The sequence below is a fragment of the Rutilus rutilus genome (genome assembly GCF_951802725.1).
Source record: "Rutilus rutilus genome assembly, chromosome: 19".
NCBI classification, from domain to species: Eukaryota; Metazoa; Chordata; class Actinopteri; order Cypriniformes; family Leuciscidae; genus Rutilus; species Rutilus rutilus.
This window is the reverse complement of record NC_140232.1, coordinates 23,277,653-23,304,977: the sequence shown is the minus strand read 5'-3', so window position 1 is coordinate 23,304,977 and position 27,325 is coordinate 23,277,653. Positions and strand designations below refer to the sequence as shown.

Below are 27,325 nucleotides of genomic sequence, written 5' to 3'. Positions count from 1 at the left end.
GCTAATAAGTGGAACATTAAATGGCTAGTTCACCCAAAAATTAAAACTATCCCATAATTTACTCACCCTCAAGCCATCCTAGGTGTACATGACTTTCTTCTTTCAGACAAATACAATCGGAGTTATATTAGAAAGTATGGATTATGAAAGAGCCATATGGATTCCTTTTATGATGGATGGATGCACTTTTTTGGGTTTCAAAATCAGTTACTATTCACTCCCATTATAAAGCTTGGAAGAGCCAGGACATTTCTTTTAAATATAACTCTAATATAACGATTATGTTTGAAGAAAGTCAATCACCTGGGATGGCTTGAGGGTGAGTAAATTATAGGATAATTTTCATTTTTGGGTGAACTAACCCTTTAAACATCATTACACCGAACAGGTTAATTCATCTAGTCACTAGTCTTCTTTTACAGCCTCTTTGTGTTTATACTATTTAAAGTATAATAGTATCTAATATTTAAACTCAAATTTGTAGATTTACAAAAAATATATAAATGACTTGGAAGTCATGCAACCGTGGTATAGTTCCTTTATAGACTAACTTTAGATTTTTACTTCTGGCAAATTGTATTCTGGCTTTAAAATTCAAAACATGCAAGTATCATAAACTCTTGTTGCTCACAGAGCTTTTTTCTGCAATAATCCAAAAGCCAATGGGAAAATACTTTTGGCTTTCTGTCGAGGGAACATGGGAATATCCCAAATATCCGTCATCCCTGCAGCACTCCATGTCAAAATAACTAATAGTTATTCTGGAAATCAAGTATGAAACAGAGCTCATTCCAAGATTTCAAAATTTTAAATAATGTTGACATGATTAGAAATACACTTTTTAGTACATTGATTAGGAATTTCTTTAAATAAAAACAAAAGTATCATCTGCTAAAATCACTCAAATATTTAGTATTCACTAACGAGGTTTGACTAAAATTCAGTTCCAGCACCCCTGATTCAGGAATCGCCTTGTTTGCAGGGATTCAAACCTCAACCTCAATTTTCACTCTATTTTGTATGTCTTAGTCTTTTCCAGCAGGGGGCAGAATTGTAGTACAAGCTGAATTCAGCCACCACAGTTCTGCCAACAAAACCCTACCGACTAAAGAATCTCCAGTTTAACTAAAATACGTATAAATCTCTTTTGTATATATATTCAAGATGCACTACTGTGAAAAAATGTATTTGAAAATAATAACAACATTACAGTTCAAACTATTTTTCTAGGTATCACAATACTTTAAAACATCTTATCTCTTAAAAACAAAGTTAAGTATAGCAATATGCACATATACATGCAACATGGAATCATGGGAGAAATGACAGATTTAATGGAGGAGGAAAGAGACTGAGCATTACAGTGACAGAGTGTGAGGGGTATTGTGTGTGTGTGTGTGTGTGTGTGTGTGTGTGTGTGTGTGTGTGTGTGTGTGTGTGTGTGTGTGTGTGTGTGTGTGTGTGTGTGTGTGTGTGTGTGTGTGTGTGTGTGTGTTCTGCATGCACTTTTGTCTCCGCCTCTATGTGATTCATGTTTAATGAAGGGGCGGAACTACATCTGAACGAGCATGTGAGGATGAGTGTGTACGTTGGTGTGTGTGGAGGATTATGCATGAGGATGTGTCATTCTGTGCCCCAAGTGTGGACCAAGGAGACTGAATAGATGTCTTATTCAGAGATGTGTATGTGCGTGAAGGGGCACTAATGCAAAATCAGAAGGACAGCATGTAATTTCTGTGCTGTTAGTGGCACAAAACTGCATTTGCTTAAGTGAGTCGACATAACCAATGTGTGAGTTTGGGGGCAAAAAAAAGGTAGACAGGGGAAGTGTCGTTAATATTGTTAATCTATTTAGAAGCACATATTTACATAATTAAGAAATTTAAATTACATTTATAACAAAGCACATTTTCATTTCAAATAATTGTAAATAAAAGACCAAAGAGACTGAAATAGAAGTGGCCCACAGGGGTTCAGATCTCGCTAGGTTACTTGCAAGGTCATTTCATCTCCAAAAAGCCATTATTTCTCTTGCTTTTGGAGGCAAACGCATTATTCAGTTGGGACAAAGGAATTATGGGTAGTCAGTTTTGAGAGAACGGCTCTCCTGTTCCTTTCTGGAGAGGTGGGAGATGAAAGGTGAGCATTTGGACGTGGATGATGGGAGACACTGAGGTTGTGAAGGATCGGGTGAGCGGGTTATCGAGAGGGGGAAGTGTGGGCTCAGGCCCTTACCTTGCCTGCTCCGGGTGCCGGGCAGGGGGGAGGGCGCAGGGCGGCTTGGGCAGAAGGAGCCGCGCGGGGCAGCAGTACTGGTGGTGGGTGGAGTGGCTGTTTGCGGTCAGACTGGTGTGGACAGAGGTAGAAGCTGGAGTAGCAGTAGAGGAGGTGGAAGAATTGGTACGAGTAGAAGAAGTACTACAGGTGGAATAGGGTGGTGACCTGACAGAGAGAAAGAAAGAGAGGAGGAGGGGGGAGAGAGAGAGAGAGAGAGAGAGAGAGCGAGAGAGAGAGAGAGAGAGAGAGAGAGAGAGAGCGAGAGAGAGAGGAAGATAGAGATAGACACAGGAAGAAAGAGAGAGAGAAAGAAAGAAAGAGAGAGAAAAAATAAAGTCAAGAAAGAAACAAAAGATAACAGACAACAAAGACAGCCACATGCATACATTACAAACACTTTAGCAGCAGCAGTACAGGCATGGTTAGGCAGCGTTATGCAGTTATGAAGCGTTATGCAGACTTTTATCGAGCTGTGGAGAGTTAGGTGCAGTCAGGCAGAGCATTTAATGAAGATTAAGATGGTTTATGTAGAGTTATGTCAAATTACCTGTATAGAGGAATATTACAGCGTACCGACCAGGGCTGTGTCTCATTCCGCTCCCTTGTTCCCTATGCAGTGAATCAGTATATCGAGATCACACATTTGGCCGCTAACAAGGGTCCACTAAACATTGGGACACTGATGACACGATCACCTTGTGAGGTCGTTAATTGAATTTACTGACAACATCGCTAATAGACTAACATTTTCTAAGAAAAAAGGTACATTTACATACATGAATGGCATCCAGACATTACATTTAAAAAAAAAAAAAACAAACAAAAAAAACCGGTACATCCAAGTTTGTAGTGCTTTCTGGAAAGAAAACGATTTTGTCAACCCAACTCCCAAAGCAGTAGACTTATTAGTGAACTACTGAGCGGACTGAGACACATCCGAGGTGAAGGGCAGACTTGTTCTCCACTACACCGCAGCTTGACCGAGAGCTGTGTAAGCCACACTAGACAAAAAGCAATCCACTGAAGACTTATTTTATCTTGTTTTAATCGTTTATATAATTTATCATTCAACAAACCCATGTTAAGCAAAAAAATAAAAAAATAAATCCTTTTAAAAAGTTACATACAGATATGCATTAATTAATTTGTCCTATAATAAGGATGAGAATGTGCTTAAATTAAGATCAAATGAAAGGATTTAGCTCTTACAGAGAAATTAGACTTGCAGCTTTATGAAATCTCTCAACTAAACCAAGACTTTTCTTGAGCATCTAAAAATACTGAAAACAAGATTCTGTCAGAGCAAGAGTGAAGCAGGTTTGCTTAATAAACATGAGTGGTGAATAGTGCCTGATGTTCAGTATGAAAATCAATATCCGTGAGCCTTTATTCCACAATGAGTTCGGTCATGCCAAAAAAAGACAAATGGAATGAATTTCTCTGTTCAAATGAATCATCTGTAGTACACCGTGCGTCACCGAACCACATGCTTTAATAACAAGTGTCACAATATAATTATGATCCTGCAGGTTTGTTTGGTGAAGAATGTGTGTGACTGACCCCTACTGGCCAATCACAGGGGTTCATTTCGAATATAAAACAACATTCACAACTTCCATGATGTGATGCATTATGTAATGCATTTCCAATCTAAACAGAGCATAATGGGTAATAATGTATGGCAAGACTATGATCATTCCATACTGACATGAGTGGCTTATGATATTATTGGTTAACATAACTTTTACCGTGTCCAGGCAAGATCACAAGAACAAAAAAATGATTTTAGACATAGAAAGTTATGTTTTTATGAATTTTTTTTTTTTTTTTTTGCACTGATGAATCATGCCCAATAAGACCAGAGACATTTACAAAGATTGTACTGCATACACTTTCAAATTTGATTTGTTGATTTTACATCCAAAATGAGCTAGTTTCTGAACAACTAATGAAACTTTGAACAACCAAATGAATACTTGAAATTTAAAATTGAATTATTCACTTTTTTTTGGCACTATCATACTAAACCATCTCAGGTATTTCATGATCAACTGAAAGTTAATTTTGTCTCCAGTCTTGATGCACAGCAGGGAGTCTGTCAGGCTAGCATTAAACATCAAGAAAAAAATAAATAAAAATACAGCACAACACCACCTAAAGCTCGAGCAAACACAGAACACAGTGACAGACACAGACGAGAAAACAAAGAGGGAATTAATGGACTGGTATGAATTAGGGAAGGATGAAGGAAGGAAGGAAGGAAGGAAGGAAGGAAAGAAGGAAAGAAGGAAAGAGATGGATAGATAGTGTGGTCTGAAACAAAGGATGTAGAATTGTGTAGGCAGGTGGCATGAGTCCTCAGCATGTACTGGCATAAAAAGGCCAGGGATGAATCTGTGGGTGTGAACAGTAACCTCTGAGAAACCTTTACGCTATAGTATATGCAACAACACTTTTTAACGGTGCCAAAAGCAAAACTGAAGTGTGCAACTTTCTAGTTTCACCAAACGTAAAAACAAAAGATAATGATTGTTTTCAAACAGGTCTCCCGAACACTCCCACTGGTCGCCCCAAACAGATAGCCCCGCCCCAAACTCACTCCATTGGCTGAGCCTGTTACTGTGTGCGGCTGGTTCAGGATTCTAAAACAAAATGTTTTGATAACACTACAGAGACAAATATTTAAAGGGCCCCTATTATGGATTTTTGAAAATGACCTTTCATGTAGTGTGTAACATAGCTCTAAGTGAATGAAAGCATCCTGCAAAGTTTTACATTTGAAAGTGCACCGTATATAAAGTTATTATCGTTCAAAAGTAAGTCGACTCTGATTCAATTAACTGAATCGTTTTTCAAACGAGTCATAAGCCATTTCATTGTGACATCAAGACGAAACATTAGCATATTGCGCGCGCAGACACCAGGGAAAACTTGAACCTCAAACCAGCAGCTGATTCCTGTGGATACTGGATGGCATCATGTTGAGGAGAAGCTGTGCTCTACAATGTGAAGGTAAAGCCAGTTTTTTTTTTTTTCACTGCCCAAGGACGAGCATGTGAAGAATCAGTGGTTAAAATTCATCTTTACCATGATATCACAGCAGTATAATCCTAAACTTTTGCTGTGTTCCCTTTATTTTACTGACGACTGCTTCTCAATTCTCTGAGTTCAATGCAGGATTCGCAAACCGCTTGCTCTTGAAAGATGGTGTTCAAAATACTTAGTTTTGAGTTTTATATTGTGTAGGTCTCCTGCTAACTGGTTAACTCACATTATTACTGTCTTACTGAAATTCTTCTGCTAATCAGTTGTGGGCCACTATTACTGTTACCTAAAACTGTGTCTATTAATGCAGATTGTCTGTCGTTCTCACTACTTTGAGGAAAGATTACGCATTGAGCAAGATATGTTTTACGAAGGTTTATGTTACATCAGTCATTCACGCTAGAGCTCGGCTAACGTATACATTGCATTCATGCACTGTTACTGATACAGTTTCCACGTGTTCACCGCAATATATTTTTTCAATATATAAAATTATTAGAAGTAAAATAATCGGTTTGTCGATGGACATGCACTTGTTAATGCTGATGGTGAGGAATTACAGTTGCAACATCTCATAATGTACCTCAAACTGAGTAGTGTATCACTGAGAAACGTCCTGCTCGAGTTATCCTTGCGATGGCGGTTAGGGTTGAATAACTAGTTCTTCCAATGTTTCATAATCGGACTTGCGCTCGGATTGATATGGTAAAATTAACGTCATTGTTCGTTACTGTGTTTAGTTTACGGTGTAGGAAGCCTCAGGACACGCAGACAGACCTGACGTTTTTATGGCAATGGGCGTTTTTGATTTCGACACACGCGCTGTACACAGTAAACCAATCACAACAGACTGAGCTGTCTGGCCAACCAGAGTAGAGTAGCTTGCGGAAAGGCGGGATTTAGAGAGATTGATTCATATCATCTCACAAGTTGTTTGAGAATTATTGAAAATGTGGTGATGTGCAAATGTATATTATGAGGAAATTAAACAGTTTTTTTTACCTTTGATGCATGTAAACCTGTTGTAGGAGACTCCACAACAACATTAGGAAACTTTAAAATAGCATAATAGGGGCACTTTTAAGAAATCCAGATATAAATGCACATGAAGTAGTGTAAAGGGCCTTACACACCGGGACGAATATCGGCGCGCGTTATTCGCCAGCGTTTTTCAACGCGTTTTTTGTGTTCACACCCAAGCGATTTTCGCTGACGATGAGCCGAGTGAACATGCAAATTCATTCCCTGACATTAGATGGCGCGATTGTCAAACGTTCGTGGGAAAAAGTTACAAGATGTACATGAAAGACAATTAAGTAAAATGAAACTCACCATCAAGGCCCATTTGCTCTGCAATACCACTCCATAACAGTTCTCTTTTATCAAGATTTTTGTAGTCGCGTTTGTCATATAGTTCTTTATGTTCCGACACCAACGAGGCCAGCAGCTCTACATTCATCTTGCCTTGCATCTTCCTCGTCTTATTTCTTCCCAGCAGTGTAGACGCTATCTTCTTCGCCTGTATGTGTGCTCGGCAAGACCGTTTTGTGTTTGAGCGCCCCCAAGTTGTGTTTTACTGTAACTTCAGAAGCTCCAGACACGTGAGCAAAAGCGCCAATCTCATTGGTCGGATAGTTTTTGACGCGGCGCGTCAAACCAAAAAAACGAACCCGAGGCGTTTTTTTAAAAATGACGCTTTTACGCGTGGCGTTTTTCGCGTCGGTGTGCACACTCACATTGGCGCCCTTTGTTTAGTCATGAGGCGTTAAACGTCGGCGAATATCGCGCGCGAAATTCGTCCCGGTGTGAACAGGCCTTAAGAGTATTTTAACAACAAAACAAAAAAAATGTTTTGAGGGGCAAGAATGAACAAAAACGTAACACGGGAATCCATTGCCAGAATAAATCTCCACAAAATTACTGTACATTACACTTTTTTTTTTTTTTGCCATTCAAAAAAGAGATAAGGTCATATATTCCATCCGCTTCAATCATTGTGTTTAATACGACATTTCCTTTTTCCATCAGTTCTGTGTTAGTGGTTTCCTTCATCAGGAAGAATTTGTAAGCAGCACAGTTGCAATGTTCTGGTAAGAACGCAGCTGGGACAGCTGTTGGAAATGTGTGCGCACACACAGCGCCGAATCCTCTAGGGAAGGACTGTATTGGTGCACAACCTCTAACAAGCCCTTTCCTCAACTGCTCTTTCGCTCTTTTTTCACACACACTTTAAAAACTCAATTTTGCTGCCCGGCAACAAAAAATAAAAAATAAAAAAAGCAGTCTGTCCCCATCACGCCCATGTGGTCACCTTAAAACCAGCTGACATGCACCATCCCACTGCAAAGGAGAGAGAGAGAGAATGCCTCATCACGTCTCTCTTGGTGAACAAGCACCTCAAAAGCCAAACCCTGTATAACCATCTTCTGCTGCTCTGCGAGTCTCTCTGGACTCATCTGGAAGGGCTGATGCAAGTCGAGGGAAACATGGTGCGGCCCCTAATAGACAGGAGGATATCACACGCTGCTTTCAGGCAGTGCTGCTGTCAAATCACATGGATTGACAAGACAATGAACAATAAAAATTAAAGATTCAACAAGACAATGCAAATGTTTCACTGATCAGAAAAAACAAGGTTCTGATGCCACAAGGGCTGTCATGATACCAATATTTCAACGGCCGATACCAATATCATGATGTTACGATATTCGTTTCAATACCACAGCAAAAAACGTCTCAGGTTGCTCATGTAGCATGGATCACAAATATAATATAAATATAAATGTCTTTACTTTCAAATAAATGCCATTATGTTATGTTATTTTAAACTTTCTTTCTAAAGAATACTGGGGGGGGGGCACAACTGTTAAGCAGCACAACTGTTTTTAACAATGATGATAATAATAAATGTTTCTTGACCACCAAATCAGCATATTAGAATGATTTCTGAAGGATCATGTGACTGAAGACTGCAGTAATGATACTGAAAATTCAGCTTTGCCAATGGAATAAATTACATTCCGAAATATATTAAAATGTTATTTTAAATTGAAAAAAATATTTCACAACATTACAGTTTTTACTGTATTTATCAAATAAAGCATGAGAGACTTCTTAAAAAAACAAAAAAACAAAAATCTTCTTCAAAAAAAGACAGACTGCCATTTGGACCAAAAAGTGCATCATTCACATGCACTGCCAAAACAACAACAAAAATGTAAAAATTTAACATTTTTGACATCCTTTGACAGACTTTTGACATCCCTTGACGCAAATAATGGAGCGGTTTTGTGTTGATGTTTTTGTGTGTTTGATAGGATGTGGGAGTGTGTATGTGTGAACAGAGAAGGCTCATTTCCTTTGTAATTCCTTGCATGTTTTATTAGCCTGTCAGCTGCACTGTCCTCTCTTTTTACACATTACTCCTCCTCTCACTCCTTCCTTCTTTCAATTAGTACCTCTGTTCTTCTTTATGCATTTCTCTCCTTCTCAATTTTTGTCTCTCCCTCTCTTTCTCTCTCTGTCGCCCACACAGTTCTTTACACAAACACATTTGTGATAACACACCTCATTCCCCCAGCAACACTTCTACTGAAGCCCACAAGGGAGAGAAAAAAAAAAAAAAAAGAACAAAAGAGCACTTCTGTGACTTTGTGCCCTGCTTGAACAAACTAGCTGCGGCCAAATACTCTGTCCTGCTGTGATTATACAAGTACATACTTAAAGTTAAGGGTAGATAAATCTCTTTAAGAGTTAAGAGTAGATACATCTCTTTAATGAATTGATTAGGATCGTGTGAGGATGTTTAACACAAAAATGAAAATTGCCATCATTTGTTCACGCTCCTGTCATTCCAGACCTTTAAGCCTTACTTTCTTCTTTTAAACATTAAAGAAGACATTTTACAAAATGTTCAAGGTGCTCTTTTCCATACAATGAAAGTGATTTGGGACTGGGGACAGTAGAAGGCTGTTCTTCAGTTTTCCCCTCAGAGCCTCGTTTTCTTTTGTGTAAAATTAAACATGACTAAGGTCTATTGACTGTGAACTCACTGTGTTAAAGCTGAGGGCTATCACATTAGCTGAGGTCAGGGAAGATGTCCCCATCATGCCCGCATAGCCCTGTCAATTCGATTTCACTGGCGCGCACACTTCCTTTATCGCCGAGACACTCCGTTTGAGCTGGTGGAATTTGTCATAACTATTCAGGTGGGCTGTCAGTTTCACTCTGCATAGTTTAGTCACGAACAAAAAGCATCCATCTTCATTTCCTGATGTTGCATTTCTGTTGATTTCTTCAAGTCATTCAGTATTCTGATGGGAAATATGTCTGTCAGTTAAAGTGTAATCGACCTGATAGTGTGCTCAGAGGCTGAAGCAATGAAAGTGCATATTAAATTCATGGTTGCATGAATATCTTTTCAGCTGGAGGCTGAATGTGTGTTTGGATTCGGTCAATTATCTTGTTTTATTTTCCGTTTAATTTGCGTGTTAATTTTGACATTAAGTTTAATATAGACTATTAACGTGAAAATATAAACTTGTGTAAAAGACTGTTTGTTGTGCATGTTGACGGATCCAGGAACCCAAAAAATTCTGCACCCATCCTAACAGACGTAAAGTTAAAAATCAACTCACACAATGGCAGCTTGGTGCCGTTCTTTTGGGTCATTGCTTGGATTCAACGAAACTAGGACAAAATTAAACATTGCAGCATACACAAATATGGTCTGCCCTCGCCACAGGTCACAGGTAAATATTCCCGGCTGTCCCTCCCTGAGACGGCCCTGCGTTCTGCTGAATGTTTCATAGTTAATTTTGCACACACACAACAAACCTCAAGCGCTAAACATACAAAAATGCACAAGCTGACATTCGGTCCCAACCAAGGCGTCGGTGGTCGACCCTCATTCTAACGTGCAAAAATTCTGTCACTCCATAATATAGGCAAATCTGCTATACAACTGTTCACAGAAAAATAACGCCATCCCTGAAAGTGATTATTTACTAATGAAAGAGCTGCAATATAATTCTACCCCTCAGAGATGTTCAAACTAAACTTAAAAGATACAGTACATACTGAAGGGCAGCACATAGTTTGCGTTTAAAGAAAGCTCCAGAGATTTCCACGGAATAACAGCATATCTCGCACCCTTTTCATCTATTTAATATGTTTGCTTATCTAATATAACATGCAGTTTTTTCCCCCAGGGAAAGCAGAGGGAAAAAACAACAACAAAACAAATAATAAATTGTAAAAAATATGTAATTGTGCAAAGTACAGAAAGCTAAATGTATAAATATTTTAAAAAACAAAAACTAATAAAAATGACAAAAGCGCATAGCTAAATTACAACTTAAACTGAAAAATATGTAAATAAAAGCTCATATAAAATGTAATAGATGTGTACAAATGCTTAGCAGACAAAAAACACTGCTTAGCAGAAACTGCCAAAATTAGGCAGATTCTATTATAGACAAGTTGCATTACATTCCCATACAATCATCCTCAAAAACTAAAAATATGCCAAGTAAAAAAAGAAAAATGTTTGTGCGATAAATTAATGGCTACTGAAACTTGCAAATCAAACACTCAAATAACAAAGAATCATTCTTATGCTGTATTTCCTATTAAGAATGTGTCTATGTTATTATTACAGGGTTCATACAGACACTGTAAAAAAAATTCCAGGACTTTCAGGGACTTTTCAAGCACTACTTTTTTGGTTTTCAAGGACTACAATCAGAGATCCCACTTATCAAACAATACGTTTAGGAAAATACGTTTACAATACGTTTAACAAAACACAACTTACAACGTATTTAATAATATATATTAAATACAAAGTTTATAATTGCTATTATTGCTAGTATTTTATATTATAGTATTGGTGTACTTCATACCGAGAAAAGGTCTGATTGGGGTTTATCAGACGGGCTGCAGTGTTAATTTTGCGTGAAAAGATTGTATTTGTTTTTTGTTTTGTTTTTGTTGAAAAAATGAAATTTAATATATATATTGTATTTAAATAAGTAAAGCTCTTTTCAAGTACCTCTTTGTAAATGTGGCTGTTTTCAAGGGTTTTCCAGGACTTGGAGGAGAGAAAAAAAAAAAAAAAAAAAAAAAAAAAAAAAAAAAAAATCAAGCCCTTTAAGCACCTTTTACAAACAATGTTATTATGCTGTTTTGCACATAGCTGGACCTTAGCAGTTCATGATGGTCAAGAATAATATTGATTTTTGTATTTTAAAGGACATTTTAGTTTTGTATGATAAATTTGGTACTGAACAACAGTCATGTTACATTTGCACATTATACTGGAATAATTATAGCGTTGTTACTTGTAACTATAACTTTTTTTTTTGTGTGCAAATTTGCTTTTGTTAATATAAATAAAGCTGAAATAAAATAAAATGAAATAAAAATAATTTTTTTAAAGTTAGTTGCCAAGGCAACATCTCTAATATTTAAGTTGACGTATTAAATTGACTCAAATTAAATGAAAAAAATAAAATAAAAATACTAAAATAGAAACAAAAAAATTAAATACATTTAAAATATTAGATAAAATAATCATATATAAAGAACACTAAAATAACACTACTGGTTCACACGTTCTGTACTGGAATACACTAGTTCACACGTTCTGTACTAAAGAAAGTATTACATCATAAGTCCAGTTCCAATGCAGCATAACACACAGAGCTCTAGGGCTGGTGGTTGAAAGCAGGGGGCTGAAGTGATGCATTGCTGCTGGGGTGGAAGAGAAGCTCAAACCTCTGCTGCCAGTTATTTCCACGCTTAGCCCAGCAGAGACAAACCCGCGCTCCGCCGGCTCAGGAAATCAGGTTGAGCAGGAATATGAAAGCGATTTCATTAATTATCGCAACCTTGCATTAGTGTTGTAGTGACAAACAAAAACAAGTATGATTCATAGCACAATGCATAAATGATGTCACATTTATTAAGAACGTATTACTGCGATTTAACAATGCGGGAACAATTAAATTCACATCCATAACATGGTGCGACTCGTGAACCAAGGACAAAAGCATCCGGAGAGTAATTATAGTGAAACGTGACATAGCAGCGGCCTTGTCCTCAAGCCCTGTTCATCGCTGTCCTTCTGCTGTGTGTAGGGAACACAAATACATGCACACCCACACGCCTATACACTCCTAAGCACACTAAAAATGCACAGAATGGGTTACGTATTACACAAGCAACTTTTTTCGGCAACCCAGTTCATCTACAGGTGTTGCCATGACAACCAATCATTTATCCTTCAGATCCCCGGCTCGTGCCCATGGTGAGGAATCGTCATAACAACGCTGCGAGAGACACTCCAAAAAAAAAAAAAAATCACAGCTCATTCTGATACCAACACCAAGACATTAAAACACACAAAATAAGCTTTTTTTGTACAGGAGGAGACATTCCCAACACATCACAATCCAGCACATTCTTGCCATTTGACCTTTTTCCCACTGCACCCACTAACACTCCTACACGCAAAACACACGCTCACAGCTGGGACATTACTCACATTACTTCTGACTAACCACTGACGCCCATGTCCGCGTTCACTATATGGGCGAATGCAAACGACATGCATATCAATACCCATTAACATACTCACACTGGGCATATTGGTCACTACGGCAACGGCTAACAGGGAGTCTTGCAGCCAAGTGACGATAATTCTCGATTTCCAAATGATTTTCATCCCTCTGTTCTGATGTTCTCACACTTATCTCTACAGTTAGCTCACAGTGCTGTTCTTCTGCTAAACCTGCTCCAGATGCAAGAGCTCTTTCATAGAGCGAAGCAATAAGTCATTAGAAGCAATGGCATGTCCCACATGCATTCAGGCTGCCCTAGATAGAACAGGCCTCTGTCACTTGACGAAGCGTGCGCTACTACAGGAGTCAGAGAGTGCACTGTGGAGGAGGAGAAATGGAGATTAAATGAAAGCGTGAACACAGACCTGTCTTTGTTGGAGGAGTCTCCTTCTGTCCTGTGGATCCAGTGGAAGAAAGAGTGAGAGACAGAGACAGACAAACATGGAGACAACAAAGAAAGTGGAAGTGTCAGTAATGTTATATACTTGAACACGTACAGTAAGGAATACATACACAATGGAGCAAATGCGAATTGATCTTGTGCAGGGAAATGATTCTGAATGATCACAAATATCAATGATTTTCTCAAAAGATCCACTTGAAATCCTGATTGACTACAGTTCTTTCTCATTTACAGATTCATACCAATCATGGATAGAAGGGCTGGGAATCAACAGTTTTGTGAAAAGGTAAAATCAAAATATATAAATAAACTTGCTGTGAGAATAATATCAATGCATTATTGTATCAACTATCACCATATTTTGATCTCCACTGGACTTATTTCCCACTTTATCAATGGGAATCCAAGGCTAGAAAACTCACATTACTTGGGCTCTTAAACAGAGTCCTAATAGGACAGGTTTACAGTGACAATCACAGCCAATCAGAACATATTTGAAGTTTACAGTTATGTGGCTTTGAACAAATGAGATTTCACTATGGGCTGAGCGAATTCAATTCAATTCACATTTATTTGTATAACGCATTTTTACAATACATATAGTTTCAAAGCATCAGAAAATGCATGTTTCTACATTACAATTTAGAATGACCTGTTATCAGAGGCTATCAGAGCTACCCAGTACAACACCACAGAAAAAGAAACCAGGTTTTTAACCTTATAAATATGCAAATAAGAACAATTATGCAGGGCAGAGGTCTTTCCTGCTCCAGGGTAGGGAATTTAGCTCCAACCTTAATCAAACACATATAAAGTAGCTAATTAAGCTCCCAGGATTGCTGTAAAAATCACATGCAGGTGTGCTAAAGCAGTTGGAAATAAACTTTGCAGGACAGTGGGTTTCCAGGAGCAGAGGACCTCTGATGCAGGGTTTACAAATGTGCTGTGTTTCTTTCTGTTAAAGGGTTAGTTCACTCAAAAATGTCAATTCTGTCATTACTCACTCACCCTCATGTCGTTCCAAACCCGTAAGACCTTTGTTCATCTTCAGAACCCAAATCAAGATATTTTTGATGAAATCTGAGATCTTTCTGACCCCCCATAGACTGCATCATTATTACCACTTTCAAGGCACAGAAAGGTTATAGTCCATTTGACTACAGTGGTTCAACATTAACGTTATGAAGCGACAAGAATATTTTTGTGCACAACGACTTTATTCAACAATCACTTCTCTTCCATGTCAGTCTGCTACGCTTAGGAGTAAACAAAGCGCAGCACTTCAAGGTTCTACGGCTCATTATTGGCTGTCGCAGTTCACGTGAGCACCATGCGTGTGAAGCTGCCCAATAATGAGCTGGCATTCTGACGTAAAACCTGGAGGGGCTGCACTGTGCTTACTACGTGAACAGCGTAGCAGACTGACATGGAAGAAAAGAGATTGTTGTATAAAGTCATTATTTTTGGAGGGGTTTTGCACACACAAATATTCTCGTCACATTAAGGTTGAACCACTGTTGTCACATGGACTATTTTAAAGGTGCTCTAAGTGATGTCACACGTTTTTTAGGCCAAAACATTTGTCACATACAGCAAACATCTCCTCACTATCCGCTAGCTGCCTGTCCCCTGTACACACTGTAAAAAAAATAAAAACGCGGTGTCTGTAGACACCACAGGCTCCACAAACGGCAACAAAAACAAACTGGGCTCACCCGCACCACGAAACACAACAAACAGTGTTCCAGCAAATAACTGGCAAGATGTATTTGAGGGTGGGGTTTGGGGGGGGGGGGTTAGTGCGCGACGCGTACACATGAAGGGGGTGTGGAGGAGAGACAGAAGTTTCAATTATGGCTGACACACGACCAAAGAGACGACGTTCCGATGAACAAATTGCAAAGAATAGGGACAAGGATAAGGAACGCGCGAAGTACCGAATTTACATCGGAAAAACCTTCGAAAGGTGGCGAGAACTCCGCCGGCAAAAGGGCTTCCAATCCGACATTCAGTTGCTCTGTTTTTGCAGAACAGGTGGGTAAATCCATTTTTCTTTCTAAATTGACGTTCATGTTCGCCAAACCAACACAAGGATGCAATTAGCTAGAACTATGCAGTCAGCGTATGGTCAGCGTTAACTTTGGTGAATACAACATATGTTTCTAGCAGCTAGCGATCAATCTCTATTGTAAATGATCAAGCAAATTCACAGTAGGGTGACAATTTGTGTGAATGACTGTTTTCACCCACTGTTTGTTATGAATTTGAATGTTCATTTATAGGCTATTGACAACTTTGACTAAATTTGTTTACGACGCCGCCGTTGTTTATGCTCACTGGGAAACGCGAAGCTAACGTTATCTTGCTATTATTGCGTCCTTGTATGGGAGCTAACTTGTTATAGTTATAACCTCAGGTGGCGAAACTATTTTAAGATAATGTTTCTCTTTTTCTGCATTCTGTTCTGCAATATATAAAAGCATTTATCTAACTTGGCGACATTACACATTGAATGAAGTATCAGTAAAACTTAACTTTGTTTGTAGTGACTACTTTGACTTTCCTTTATGCCGGAAGGGAGGGGAGGAGGGAGGAGACGGGATGATGAGGAGGGAGGGTCGAGCTAGCCTCCGTTTTGTTTGACAACAATTCGAATGTCGACAAGAAGTTACGTCTCCCGGCATCGCTTAGAGCACCTTTAACAATGTATTTACTATCTTTCTGGGCCTTGAAAGTGGTAATAACGATGCAGTCTATGGAGGGACAGAAAGCTCTCAGATTTCATAAAAAAAAAATATATTCATTTGTGTTCCGAAGATGAACGAAGGTCTTGCAGGTTTAGAACGACATGAGGGTGAGTAATTAATGACGGAATGTTCATTTTTGGGAGAACTAGGCCTAACCCTTTAAGAATGACTCTGGGTTAACAATATTAAAAAGGTCACATGACGACATCTGTTATGCCACTAGGTGGACTGACAAAACACTGCTTTTCGTCACCCTCTCCATTTACACTATAAAATTAGAGTAAAATTAATTACTACTTTGATTAGGAGAAAAACTCATTAAAAAAAAAAAAACTATCCCACAAAGCAGCAGGTGTCAGGTTTGACTGCCCCGAAAGTTTCTCCATAGACATTCAATTACATCATAATTTTATAAACTCTATCAGTCAGTCCTCCAACATTACTCACAGACTCACATCTACGACAGTAATTGCCACCTTCAATAGACAAATGTAATTAACAGCGACCATGCTAATTATTCTGAGAAACAATCCCACCTCAACAGCTCACCCACAGCAGTTACACTTGTTCATTAGCCGAAAGCATTACACCAGAGAAAGAGAAAGATTGTGATCACCCAAGTTGGGTGATTTGGATCCGCTGACGGGATAAGGGCGAGAAAAAAAAGGGACAAGAAACATGGATATAAACCGAAATAGAGCTCACATGAAAAGACGATGCTGTAAACGACCCTTGTGGGTGAAAAGAGAAAAGGCGACCCTAAAGAAAATGGCATGCTGGTGTGCCATCTGCTCAACACCAAGGGAAGGCTGGTGAGGGTGTGAACAAGAGATTGGGAAATTTGGCAATGAAGTAAAAGAAAAATGGATGGATATATGCTGTTCATTCAAAATCAGTCAAATGATGGCTAACTGTCATAAAAGTCTGTAAAACCCCAAAATCTATCAGTAAAGCAAGCCATCTGCACTCATATGTCATGTGACTTTCCATTGTTTCAGGTAAAGATGATGCAAAGCTAAAGCTAGCAGCACTAAAGCCGCTCAGGTGTAAAGTAAACACATTGCCACATCGACCAGATGCTGTTTACGAGACAGCTAGTGGGTTCATGCATTTATCATGCGAATCATCTGATACAGGAGATGACACCAAGGCAGAGGAGTTAAATCTACTTTTATCTTCATTTTATTAATTTTTTTAATAAAAAAAAAAACTATGGGAGCTGATAGTTTCTAAATGTGTTTATCTAATATTTTTCACAAGACAAGCTTTTTCCTGCCTTCAAAGACTTACTTAACACAAGCAAAGATCAAGTGTTTGAATCAGAATGAGACTCAGAGTGACACTGAATCTCATGAATGAACAAAGTAATTGTGAACAAACTGAGCGACGAGGTGTTGGTCATAATTAGGAGATGAAGAGCCCATGAAGCTTTGTGACGTGTAGCTTATATTTATTAAGCAGTAAAAAGGCGTCTGTGGATGAGAGTCAGAAGCAAGGACTGTCCTGTATCACTCCACAGATAATGATGAGTGGAGGGAGAATTTAAGACTGACACAAGTCACTTATGACACTATATTCAAAAATAACAACAGATTGTTCTGTGTCATACGTCATTACGCCATTTCTACGCCATTGCACATATGCGGAGCTTTCCATTGTCGGTTTCAATCCGATCAAGTGTTTATACGTCCTATCAAACCGATTAGAAAAGGTGTAAACCACCCCTTACAATCCAAATAAAATTTCAATCAGATTTGGCCAATTTATTTCGATTGATGGTTACATGTGACTTTTTCTTCCGAATTTCCGACTGTACTACTAGTCCGATTCCAAGTGGATTATTAGGGTCCATGTAAAGGCAGCTAGTGAAATTCCTAATATTAATTATAAATAACATTAACGTTATATTAAAACAAGAAGACAGTGCATTTATTATTTATCGCAAACAATATACTAAAGATTCATGGATTTACAGTTCGTCATATAGAAGGTTCTCGCAGATTTAGTCTTACCAAATAGTGACTAAAATCAGTGAACACATTTTTTTTTTTTGGTGAACAGATGTAAAAGATTAGAGTCACTAGTACAGTCACAGGGATGGAAATTAGCACCCGCCACCAGCCAAATGCGGGTGCATTTTGTGTTGTGGCGGGTAAACTCGCTTCACCTACCGGCCACCGTGGCGGGTAAATAAAAATATACTGTTTCACACAGACGGCGGACACTTTTAGAGGACATAAGTGTACGCTGAAATAAAGTCTTTCACCTCAGAAAAACGAACTTTCTTGTCCTGTCACGTCAGCCGTTATCCTGTTCTCGTAGCAAACACTCTTCAATTGCACGCGCATGCGGCGGCGCGCGCTGTGTATCGCCTCACTGTTAAAGTGCAAAATAAACTACGAGCATGCAACGCCGTTACGTTGTAAATTACACAAAATAAAAGTAATGCAGGGATGATTTTCATACTATTCACCAGGAGCAGTTTCCATGGTTCACTAACAGTTGTTAATATTGTGTATTCACCATGGTAACTGTCGTTTCCATATTAACCCCAAAATGCCACTTTATTTTTCTTTGTGTTATTTTTTATATTTTTAAATGACTCTAGTGGCTCATACCAACATTGTATTAACAAAAACTAGTTTGGGACTGCTATTTAATAGCTTTAGCATAGGCCTAATGTTTATTTATTAGTACTAGTCTTTACTATTAGTCATATTCTTACAATTTATGTTAAGTAAAGGGGGACAGTACTTGTGTGTGTGGAAATAGCCGGTTTCAATAAAACTACTTGTGACATGTCATATTTGGCTTTGACTTTGACTGAACATTTGCTCTCACTTTGCGGAAAAAATATTGGGATATATATATCGTATAATCGATATTCTGCCTAAATAATCGGGATATGACTTTTGGTCCATATCGCCCAGCCCTAGTTTCATTGTTGGGACTAAAAACCTAAAACTGGAAGCCATAAAAGACCACGAATCATTCAAATGCCACATCCAGGTAAAAAAGAGAAATATATATAAGAGAGAAAGAGAAAATGTCAGTATTTCATTGAGACTTGAGATTAAATAAACTGCTTAAGTATTGTAGATCTTGTAGTATTAATTTTCACATGCAGTTACACATTGTCGGTTAAAAACAAGAAAGTGGCTGGTAAAAACATTGAGTGGCTGGTAGATTTTGAAATCCACCAGCCACAGTGGCCGGTGGACAAAAAAGTTAATTTCCATCCCTGGTACAGTATGAATAAAAATCACCACCCCTAACAAATACTACAGTTTAAGCATGAAAGAAGAAATGAAGTACACTATCTGCCCTCAAGGAAGAAAGAAATAAGTCTCAGATGATAAGGAAAGCACTCAATTTATCAGAGGGCAATCAGATTTCTCTCCATTGGAATCAGGGCAAGAGAAACAAATAGCCTAAAAGAGGTGTGAATATTGGAGAAACAAAACCTTGAAAGTGAGCAACACAAAAAGGGTGCAGTGAATTCTGTAGCCTATTTCACTCTCTTTCTATGCTACTCTCTCCCACACAAGTTGATCCACAATCTGAATTTTAAATCACAACCTCTCCTACACAGTGGCCCGATCATACATACAAAACGAATCTCCACACCACACCAGCCACCAACCTTAAAAACTACAGGAGATGCTGTACTGCAGTGCTCGACACTGAACCAATCCACTAACGTTAATCTGCACACTCTCAAGCACGAATCTGTATGCATCGCATGCTGTGATGAGGCCGGCTCAAGTGCACACTACAGTGATCAGAGGTGCAATGGAGAGGTCGATTCCTCAGCAATGCAGGGATGGAGACAAACAACCCAACTGTCAGCAGCACAAGGAGTGGCCGACTACACTTCTGTACCATCTCTCTCTGGATTTATATGGAGTCTATTGACACAGCAAATGCTGGGAATGATATTGACAGTCTCCAGGCTACTGACAGCTTTGCTCAATGTGGAAATCTGTTAAGGGACCATCCAACACTTTTTTTTAAAAACTGTATTTTAAGATAGCAACAACATCAGTTTAAAGGGATAGCCAAAAAATGTATTTCATCCCAAACCAATAGGGTTGTGCACCATTCGCAAATGATTTTAGATTACTTTTTAAATTGCTAAAATCTTTGTTTACAGTAAAATACAGCTAAACTTCCTGGTACCTCCTTATTCTCCAGATATCAAACTGGCATGGTCCAATATGTTTCAATATAAAAAAAAGTTATGACATTTGTGACAGATTTAGAATGCTAATTCAATCTCAGGATCCCATGACATTAGCCTGTCACTCTGCCAATGGCCCAGCACAAGTCTGTCCAGATAAGAGTCTGCTGGCTTATGTAATGTTCAGGCTCAATGGCACAGCCAGCTGCCTGTCCGATGGCCTGGAAACAGTTCTATTGTGACAGACTGTTGCACTCAATTTCAGTTTTGAAAGATAGTCAGGGTGCAAACAGGAGAAATACCCTCTGAAAGGTGCTTTCTTAGTTCTGCACCAACATTACTAGTGTAATCTACAGGAAATGCATGTGTAGTTCAAATCTTCATCCAGTGTCAGTAAATATTACAGTCCACGCAGCAGTTTCCCTGTACTTGCTTTAAAGGATAGTTCAATCAAAAATTCAGTCATCATTAACACACTCATGATGTCCCAAAACTGTATGACTGCCTTTTTTTTCTGCATGACGCAAAAGATGATATTTTGAAGAATGTTTCAACTACATTGAAAGTCAATGGGGTCCATTTTCAAACATCATTCTTTGTGTCACACATAAAGTTCTACAGGTTTGGAATGACATGAGGGTGTCATATTTAGTAATATTATCGGTTTGACTACACTGACACTGTCGGATGAGAACCAAACTTGAAGTGAATTGAGCTGGACAGATGAGGAGGCTGTTATCTTCTGTAAAGCCGCTTTAAAACTGAATAAAAGTTGTTTCATTATTAATGAATTTTGCAATATTGAGATGAGACTGTTATTGTACTGAATTGCATCAACACTGAACTGACTCGAGCTGAATAATTACTCTATTGTCTTCTGTAGAGCTGCTTATAACTAAATTAAACCCATATCATACTCGTTTCATACTTGAGTAACTTTACAGTTATTGAACTGAACCGAATCAACCCTGAACTGACTTGAGCTAAAAAATTACACTATTGTCTTTTTAGATATACTTTACAGTAGAACTTGAAATCATCTGCATCAAGTTTGCATCAGTGATAGTTATTTTCCTGTTTATTACTGTGATGCTGCTTTCTTTGAAAATCTGTATTGTACAAAGCACTAGATAACTTGACAATGACAGAATGCATTTAATTTTGAGTGAACTATTCCTTTAAATATATTGATTACTATTAACTGTAGTCTATTTACAGTAGTTAACACTCCCACAACCAACATCTTAAATGGTTTTTGCATGCAAACACGCTCTCTTGATTGACAGTTTTCCAAACAGCCAGCATGGAGGCTGTGGAGACTGTACTCTACAGTAGATCCTCAGCTATGCAGTAAAAGAGCCCTCAGGCCTGTACTTACTGTCTCTGCAGAGAGCTTCCCAAACTGGTGGCAGCGCCGTCTCGCTGCAGAGAGCTTCCCAAACTGGTAGCAGCGCAGTCTCGTTCTCGTCCCCTTTCTCTCTCCGTGGAATTGGGTCCAGCTGACAGGCTTTGGCCGAGCCTTGTGTGCGTGTTGGCATTGACACGGCGATCCCGTGGTGGCACGGGTGGTGGTGGGGGCGGGGGCGCCGGAGCCGGGACGGGTATTGGGATGGGCCCGCTGTTGAGGCTCAGATTGGCGTACACAGCGGTGGAGGATGCAGCATGGGACTTTGGTGGCAGGACAGGGTGGATGGGAGGTGGAGGTGGGGGTGGGCAGGGTTGTCGGTCCAGCCTCAGGTCTTTGTTCTCCTGGCTGAGTCGGTCCAGCTGCACTTCCAGTTCCTCGATGCGCCGCCGTTGAGTTTCCAGAAGCTTCTGTTGGCTCTCGATGATGTTATTGAGCTCCAGCAGGTACTCCACTGCCCGGTTAGGGCTCTCCGGGCTGCCCTGGCCTGCATCCATGCTGACAGTCACCGTCTGCTGGGACAAGCTTCTGGGATCACCCTGTAGGTGGAGGCTCTCCCCCCCACGTGGAGTGGGTGGGGGGGAGAGACGGAAATGTGTTGGAGTTAGAGTTGAGTAACCAGGGAAAAATAGTCAGTGGTTTTAATCTGAGATTCCCTCAAAGTTAGATTCAGCTTCGGAAGTCACAGTACTGAAAAGTGATTAGGGAATTCCATATTGAGAATTTGTATTCACATATAAGGGATGATGATGATGATGATGATAATGTGAGGATTTGTTCACTTGTTTACGATGGGTGCGAGCATGTGTTTGTGTAAGTGTGCATTGCTATTCTTCTGTGTCATTTTTCCACTGCCACCAAGGATTCATGGAATTGAGATCAAAGCCGGTTTGTGGAAATTAATTTCATCAGTCATTCAACTAGATTTACCCTCAATAGGTAATAAAAATGAGGAAAAAAGAGAGGGAAAAAAACTAATTCGGCAGTCACAGGACATTCCCAGCACCTCAAGTCCAAGGTAAGGATGCACCGCAAAAAGCCAAGTCAGCAAATATCCATTAAACAGGAAGGAAAGGCGATTTCCTTTTCGTCCATTTCTCTGATGCACGTCCTCTTCCGTTTCTCTTTGAAATGTGGAGTTGAAGCACTGCAGCTGTTTTCTGGCTGTGTATTCATGACTCATATTCCAGACTGATGTGTTTGGGAGACATTTTCGTCAGGAGTCATTCTATTCCAGAGGCGATCGAGATAGAAAGGTGTAGAGACAGAAAGAGAAAGAGAAACAGAGAGAGAGAGAGTGAGAGCGAGAGAGAGAGAGAGAGAGAGAGAGAGAGAGAGAGAGAGAGAGAGAGAGAGACTTAAAGTTCTTCTGATAAATCCACTGCAATACTAAATTGGCTTCTGGGAGGTGTGCGCATGTCTTTCAGAACAAACCAATTCCCCCTTCTCTCTTCTTTGCACCCTCATTACAATAATACAAGCCATTCATATTGCTTATCATTATACATTTAAAAACATCACCTGGATTTCCCACGCATGATGTATTTCAACTCATTGCAAAGTCAGTTCAACAAAATATTTCGTTATTTCATAACACAAACTATTTCTTTGCACCTTTATTCCATTATTCTTGAATCCAAATCTCTCTTCAGTGTAAATCACATCTATCATTAATGTTTCATGTACGCATTTGTCGTTTACTCACGAGCGGTTTCACACTTATTGCCCAGACAGTCCTTGAAGACAATCGCGTCTCCAACGCGTACAGATGCGCGATAATCAGGCGATATGTAGAATGCGTCCCAAAACGATGATGTCAAAGTCGTTTAAATCTCCAAATTCGACGTTATGACTTTAAACCGAGCAGATGTTTATTGATATTTTGTCGCTGTAAGTGGCAACGCGGTCCTCCCGATCAACTGAAACAAAATCGAGAAGAAATACGGTCCTTGCAGCAGGGTGTCCACTGCCTGTCGAGTTTTATGTCGCTTTGTATGATCAGCGCAAAGGCGCTCAGGTCCCGAAAGAGCTGAGACGCGCAATAAAGCGTCCGCGTGCTCGTCCACACAGTGTCAAGCCAATGCGCGCGAGATCATTAAATAACACCCATGCTGATGGAGCACAGCTGTCAATTTATGGAGACTGCGTTGCATGACAACTAATTAAATACCAAAAACGGTTGTGTCTCCCTGAATGTGACATAATGTCAAGCCTAATTGATGCCACTGACTAAGGATATTCGCTAATGAATAAACTGCTCACATGTTGAACAGACGTGCATTCCTTCCTGATGCTCCCTGAACAGCCCTGCACCTGCCGCCCCTCGCCGCCATTCGGTTTCACCGCAGTGTCCACATGTGTCTCGATCGCTAGTTTCGCAGCATGTCGATGATGCTCAGCGCCTTTCGCCGTGGTAACGGATGATGCAGGGGTTAAAATCATTTGAGTGAGTCAGAGAGAATATATTTTTCGTTTCAATCGAGGCTCTGACGTTGGTCCGAGCGTGTAACGCTAGAGGAACATGCCGGGGAAACTGTGTCCCCGTGGTCGGCCATTTTGGAACGCGGTAACATTTAGTTCGACGGGAGAGTGGCTCCTTGAGCTGAGCCAAAATGAGTGCAGTTTCTCTCGCGCGCTCTTGCTCTCCCGCTCTCTCTCTTCTCTCTCCTATACACCTCACTACTCAACCCGAAGGCTGTGTGGTGCAGAAAAAGCAAGCATAGATTTACACATGGGGGACAATGTTTCTCATTCATTCAGTGCTGCCCAAATTTAAATTTCAGCCAGCAACAGGTAGCTACGACATTAATGTAAAACCAGGCTTTGCCCGGCTGAATTTAAAATGATGTCAGTGCCCAATATGAATATTTTCTTTAATATTTTAATTTCTACTGCAGCAAACACCACGGACAAGTAGCTTTTGGCTTTTACAGCAGTTTTAGGACGTTTCATGTGCTGAATCACTCTCGTGCGCTCCCTCTAGTCCGTTCAGCAACCCACATTAAAACCATCCATTTTTTTTCTTACTTCCACCCACACGTCCTGCCCTCTCTTTCTCTCTCTCCGTGCCTTAGTCACAGCTGAACTGCGTGTGAGTGAAAGGGATGTGCTAAGCACATGCAGGAAAGGACAGACCACTATGCTGTGGTTTACTTTATCATTAGAGCTTAATTTATCTATTTAACAGCAGTAGGAATGCAGTGATGCCACGTTAAGGCTAGAATTATGCTCCTATAAACAGTTTTGCAAAAGAATCTACCGATACGATGCAGAACGCCATGCATAAGCTTGTGCTAGCCATGTTATACAGAGCATCTCAATCAGCTCCCTCAGTAGTCAGTGTACTATCAAGGGAGGTAGTCATTTCAAGGTATGTTTCATTGTCCAAGCCACGCCAGTGAGAAAATTCCCACAATGCACTACAAAACTAGTGAGAATCACCTACAGTATGATGCTCAAAAATGATATCTAGCTTACACGGTTTTGCTGGTCCAGGATGAATCTTTATGCCATTCTGCATCAATGGCTAATCGGCTCACTGCATTATGCTCTTCTTAAAGTTCATGAAATGTGAGAGTCTGCGTTCTACATGGGCGAATTGGGCACGCTTTGCTCCTATAGAGCATACTGATATCCACTGTGTTTATGTAAGAGGTGCATGCGGAGGAGAAAAGAGTTGCAGAGAAAAAAAAAATAGAGGGATGGAGAGAAATCCATTTAATTTCTTACTCTCCCACACAGAAGCCTTAATTATTCAGCTGCATAATGCTCTGTATTTTATTGCATCTTCATTGTAAAGAGTATCTATCTATCTATCTATCTGCCTGTCTGTCCATCCATCCATCCATCTGCCTGTCTATCCATCCGTCTTTCTCTAGCTGTCTATCTCTCTTTAGTCCATCTGTCATCCATCTCTCTCTCTTTCTACTATCTGCCTCTGTTCATCTCTGTCTGCCTGTCCATCCATCCATCTTTCTCTATATTTCTTTTTCTATCCTTCAGTCCATTTGTCATCCATCTCTCTGTTCATCTTTCTGTCTGCCCATCTGTCTTTCTCTAGCTGTCTATACTTCAGTCTATCTATTCGTCTCTGTCTGCCCATCCATCTGTCTTTCTCTACCTGTCTTAACTATCCTTCAGTCTACATATCCATCTCTCTCTCTTTATCCATCCATCCATCCATCCATCCGCGTGTCGATCCGTCTCTCTCTCAATCTAACCAATCTCTGTTTGTCTGTCTCCCTCTTTTTTGTTATTCCGTTCCATTCTCTCACATCTCTTGTGCTCTTTTATGTCTCTGACACCAGTCATTAAGAGAAAGCTGGAGAACATTGTGAAGATCTGAGCTTCAAAACTACTGTCATGTTTTCAGCCCTCCCCATCTCTTCCTCTCTCTCCCTACAGGGCAACCGCAGCGTTTGTTCTCTCACACTGAGCTTTCCATTCCCTCTTAAATGCTTTAGGAACATTTCCTATTCTTTAACTATTCATTCACAAGAAGCAGCATGTTATATAAGGAGCTTCATCAACATGTCACATCGGTTTTACAGTTGATCTGATATTTGCTCTGCAGACTTTACAGAGCTGTGGTGGCTTCATGTGGTCTGGTCCAATTGTTGTCTCGTTCTGACAGTAACATTAGCGCTTCGATAGTAGTAGCCGTGCTCCATTAAACAAAGGGCAGGAGGGAGGATTGGGCATGAAACAACAGTTGGTTTGTAATAAAGTCGGACTCCGAGACCCTGTAGTGTCTGCCAAAACTATAAATGTACATTTTATTTTATATGCTTAAAGAACAGAAGTCTGTCATTAAAGTCATGAAGTCAGATTTTTTCTTCAGGGCTAATCTCAAGTCCTTTCACTAGTGAAAAATATCCATTTTCTTCTAAAATGAACCTGGCCACTGGTTGAATACTGTAATATAATAAAGTGTTAGTAACAAATGAAATATTATCAAAATGGAAAAAAATGTTTTGTCAGAATGCACAGCACATTATAATAAGCCATTAAAAGAAGAAAAAGACAGTGCTGATATTCACCTTCCTCAATACCAGACCAAAAAACTAGCATATCACCTTTTTCAACTCCCTTTACCTGGAAACAGTGTAAATATCATATGGAAATAGTACATTATTTACATTGGACTACAAAAACTATCCTCACCTGCCACTGACATGCATACAATATCCAGGCCAACTACATAATGCGCAACATATCAGAGACGCTGTAATGTGCAGCCCTTGTGCACACGCCTCGCACTTATCGTAGATTATACTTCATATGCGAGTGACACAAACCCTCCTCATCCCATTTGAAGCAGCCTGTAGCTTGCTGATTAAAAAGGTCAACATGACATTTCCCTGGTGCTCAACATCCAGCCCCCTTCTGCTTCCCTGAGCAGCACACATTCACGCCCCAGCAACGTGTCTGTTTCTCAAGCATAGGTTATGTGCACTCTCAGACTAAAAATAAAGATATTGCGATCTCTTGGATACATATTATTAACACATAGCTGTAACACGTAAACGTCAGCTGAGATATGTTCAAATCAGCGGAGAAAAAAAAAATCTGCTGGTCAAAAATGGCCAAATTCTCAATGTGATCGAGTTTTGAGCCCAATATGCTGGGGCAAAATAGAGCGAGCGA

General features: G+C 39.7%; 1 protein-coding gene across 4 annotated transcripts in view; it reads right to left on the bottom strand.

Annotated features, from left to right (window-relative positions):
* iqsec2a (IQ motif and Sec7 domain ArfGEF 2a) overlaps nt 1-24,212 on the bottom strand; it is an 85,145-nt gene extending 60,933 nt beyond the window's left edge. The window contains exons 1-3 of one of the 4 annotated variants that reach the window (XM_084388896.1): nt 23,942-24,212; nt 21,653-22,907; nt 13,310-13,339 (exon numbers count right to left, since the gene is read on the bottom strand). In XM_084388896.1, the coding sequence (XP_084245022.1) occupies nt 13,310-13,339; nt 21,653-22,176 (554 nt within the window). In that variant the 5' untranslated portion in view covers nt 22,177-22,907; nt 23,942-24,212. Of the gene's footprint in view, nt 1-13,309; nt 13,340-21,652; nt 23,912-23,941 lie in introns of those variants that run through there. The other 3 variants (XM_084388895.1, XM_084388894.1, XM_084388897.1) reach the window with 3 other exon arrangements.
* Nucleotides 24,213-27,325: the final 3,113 nt, after the last annotated feature.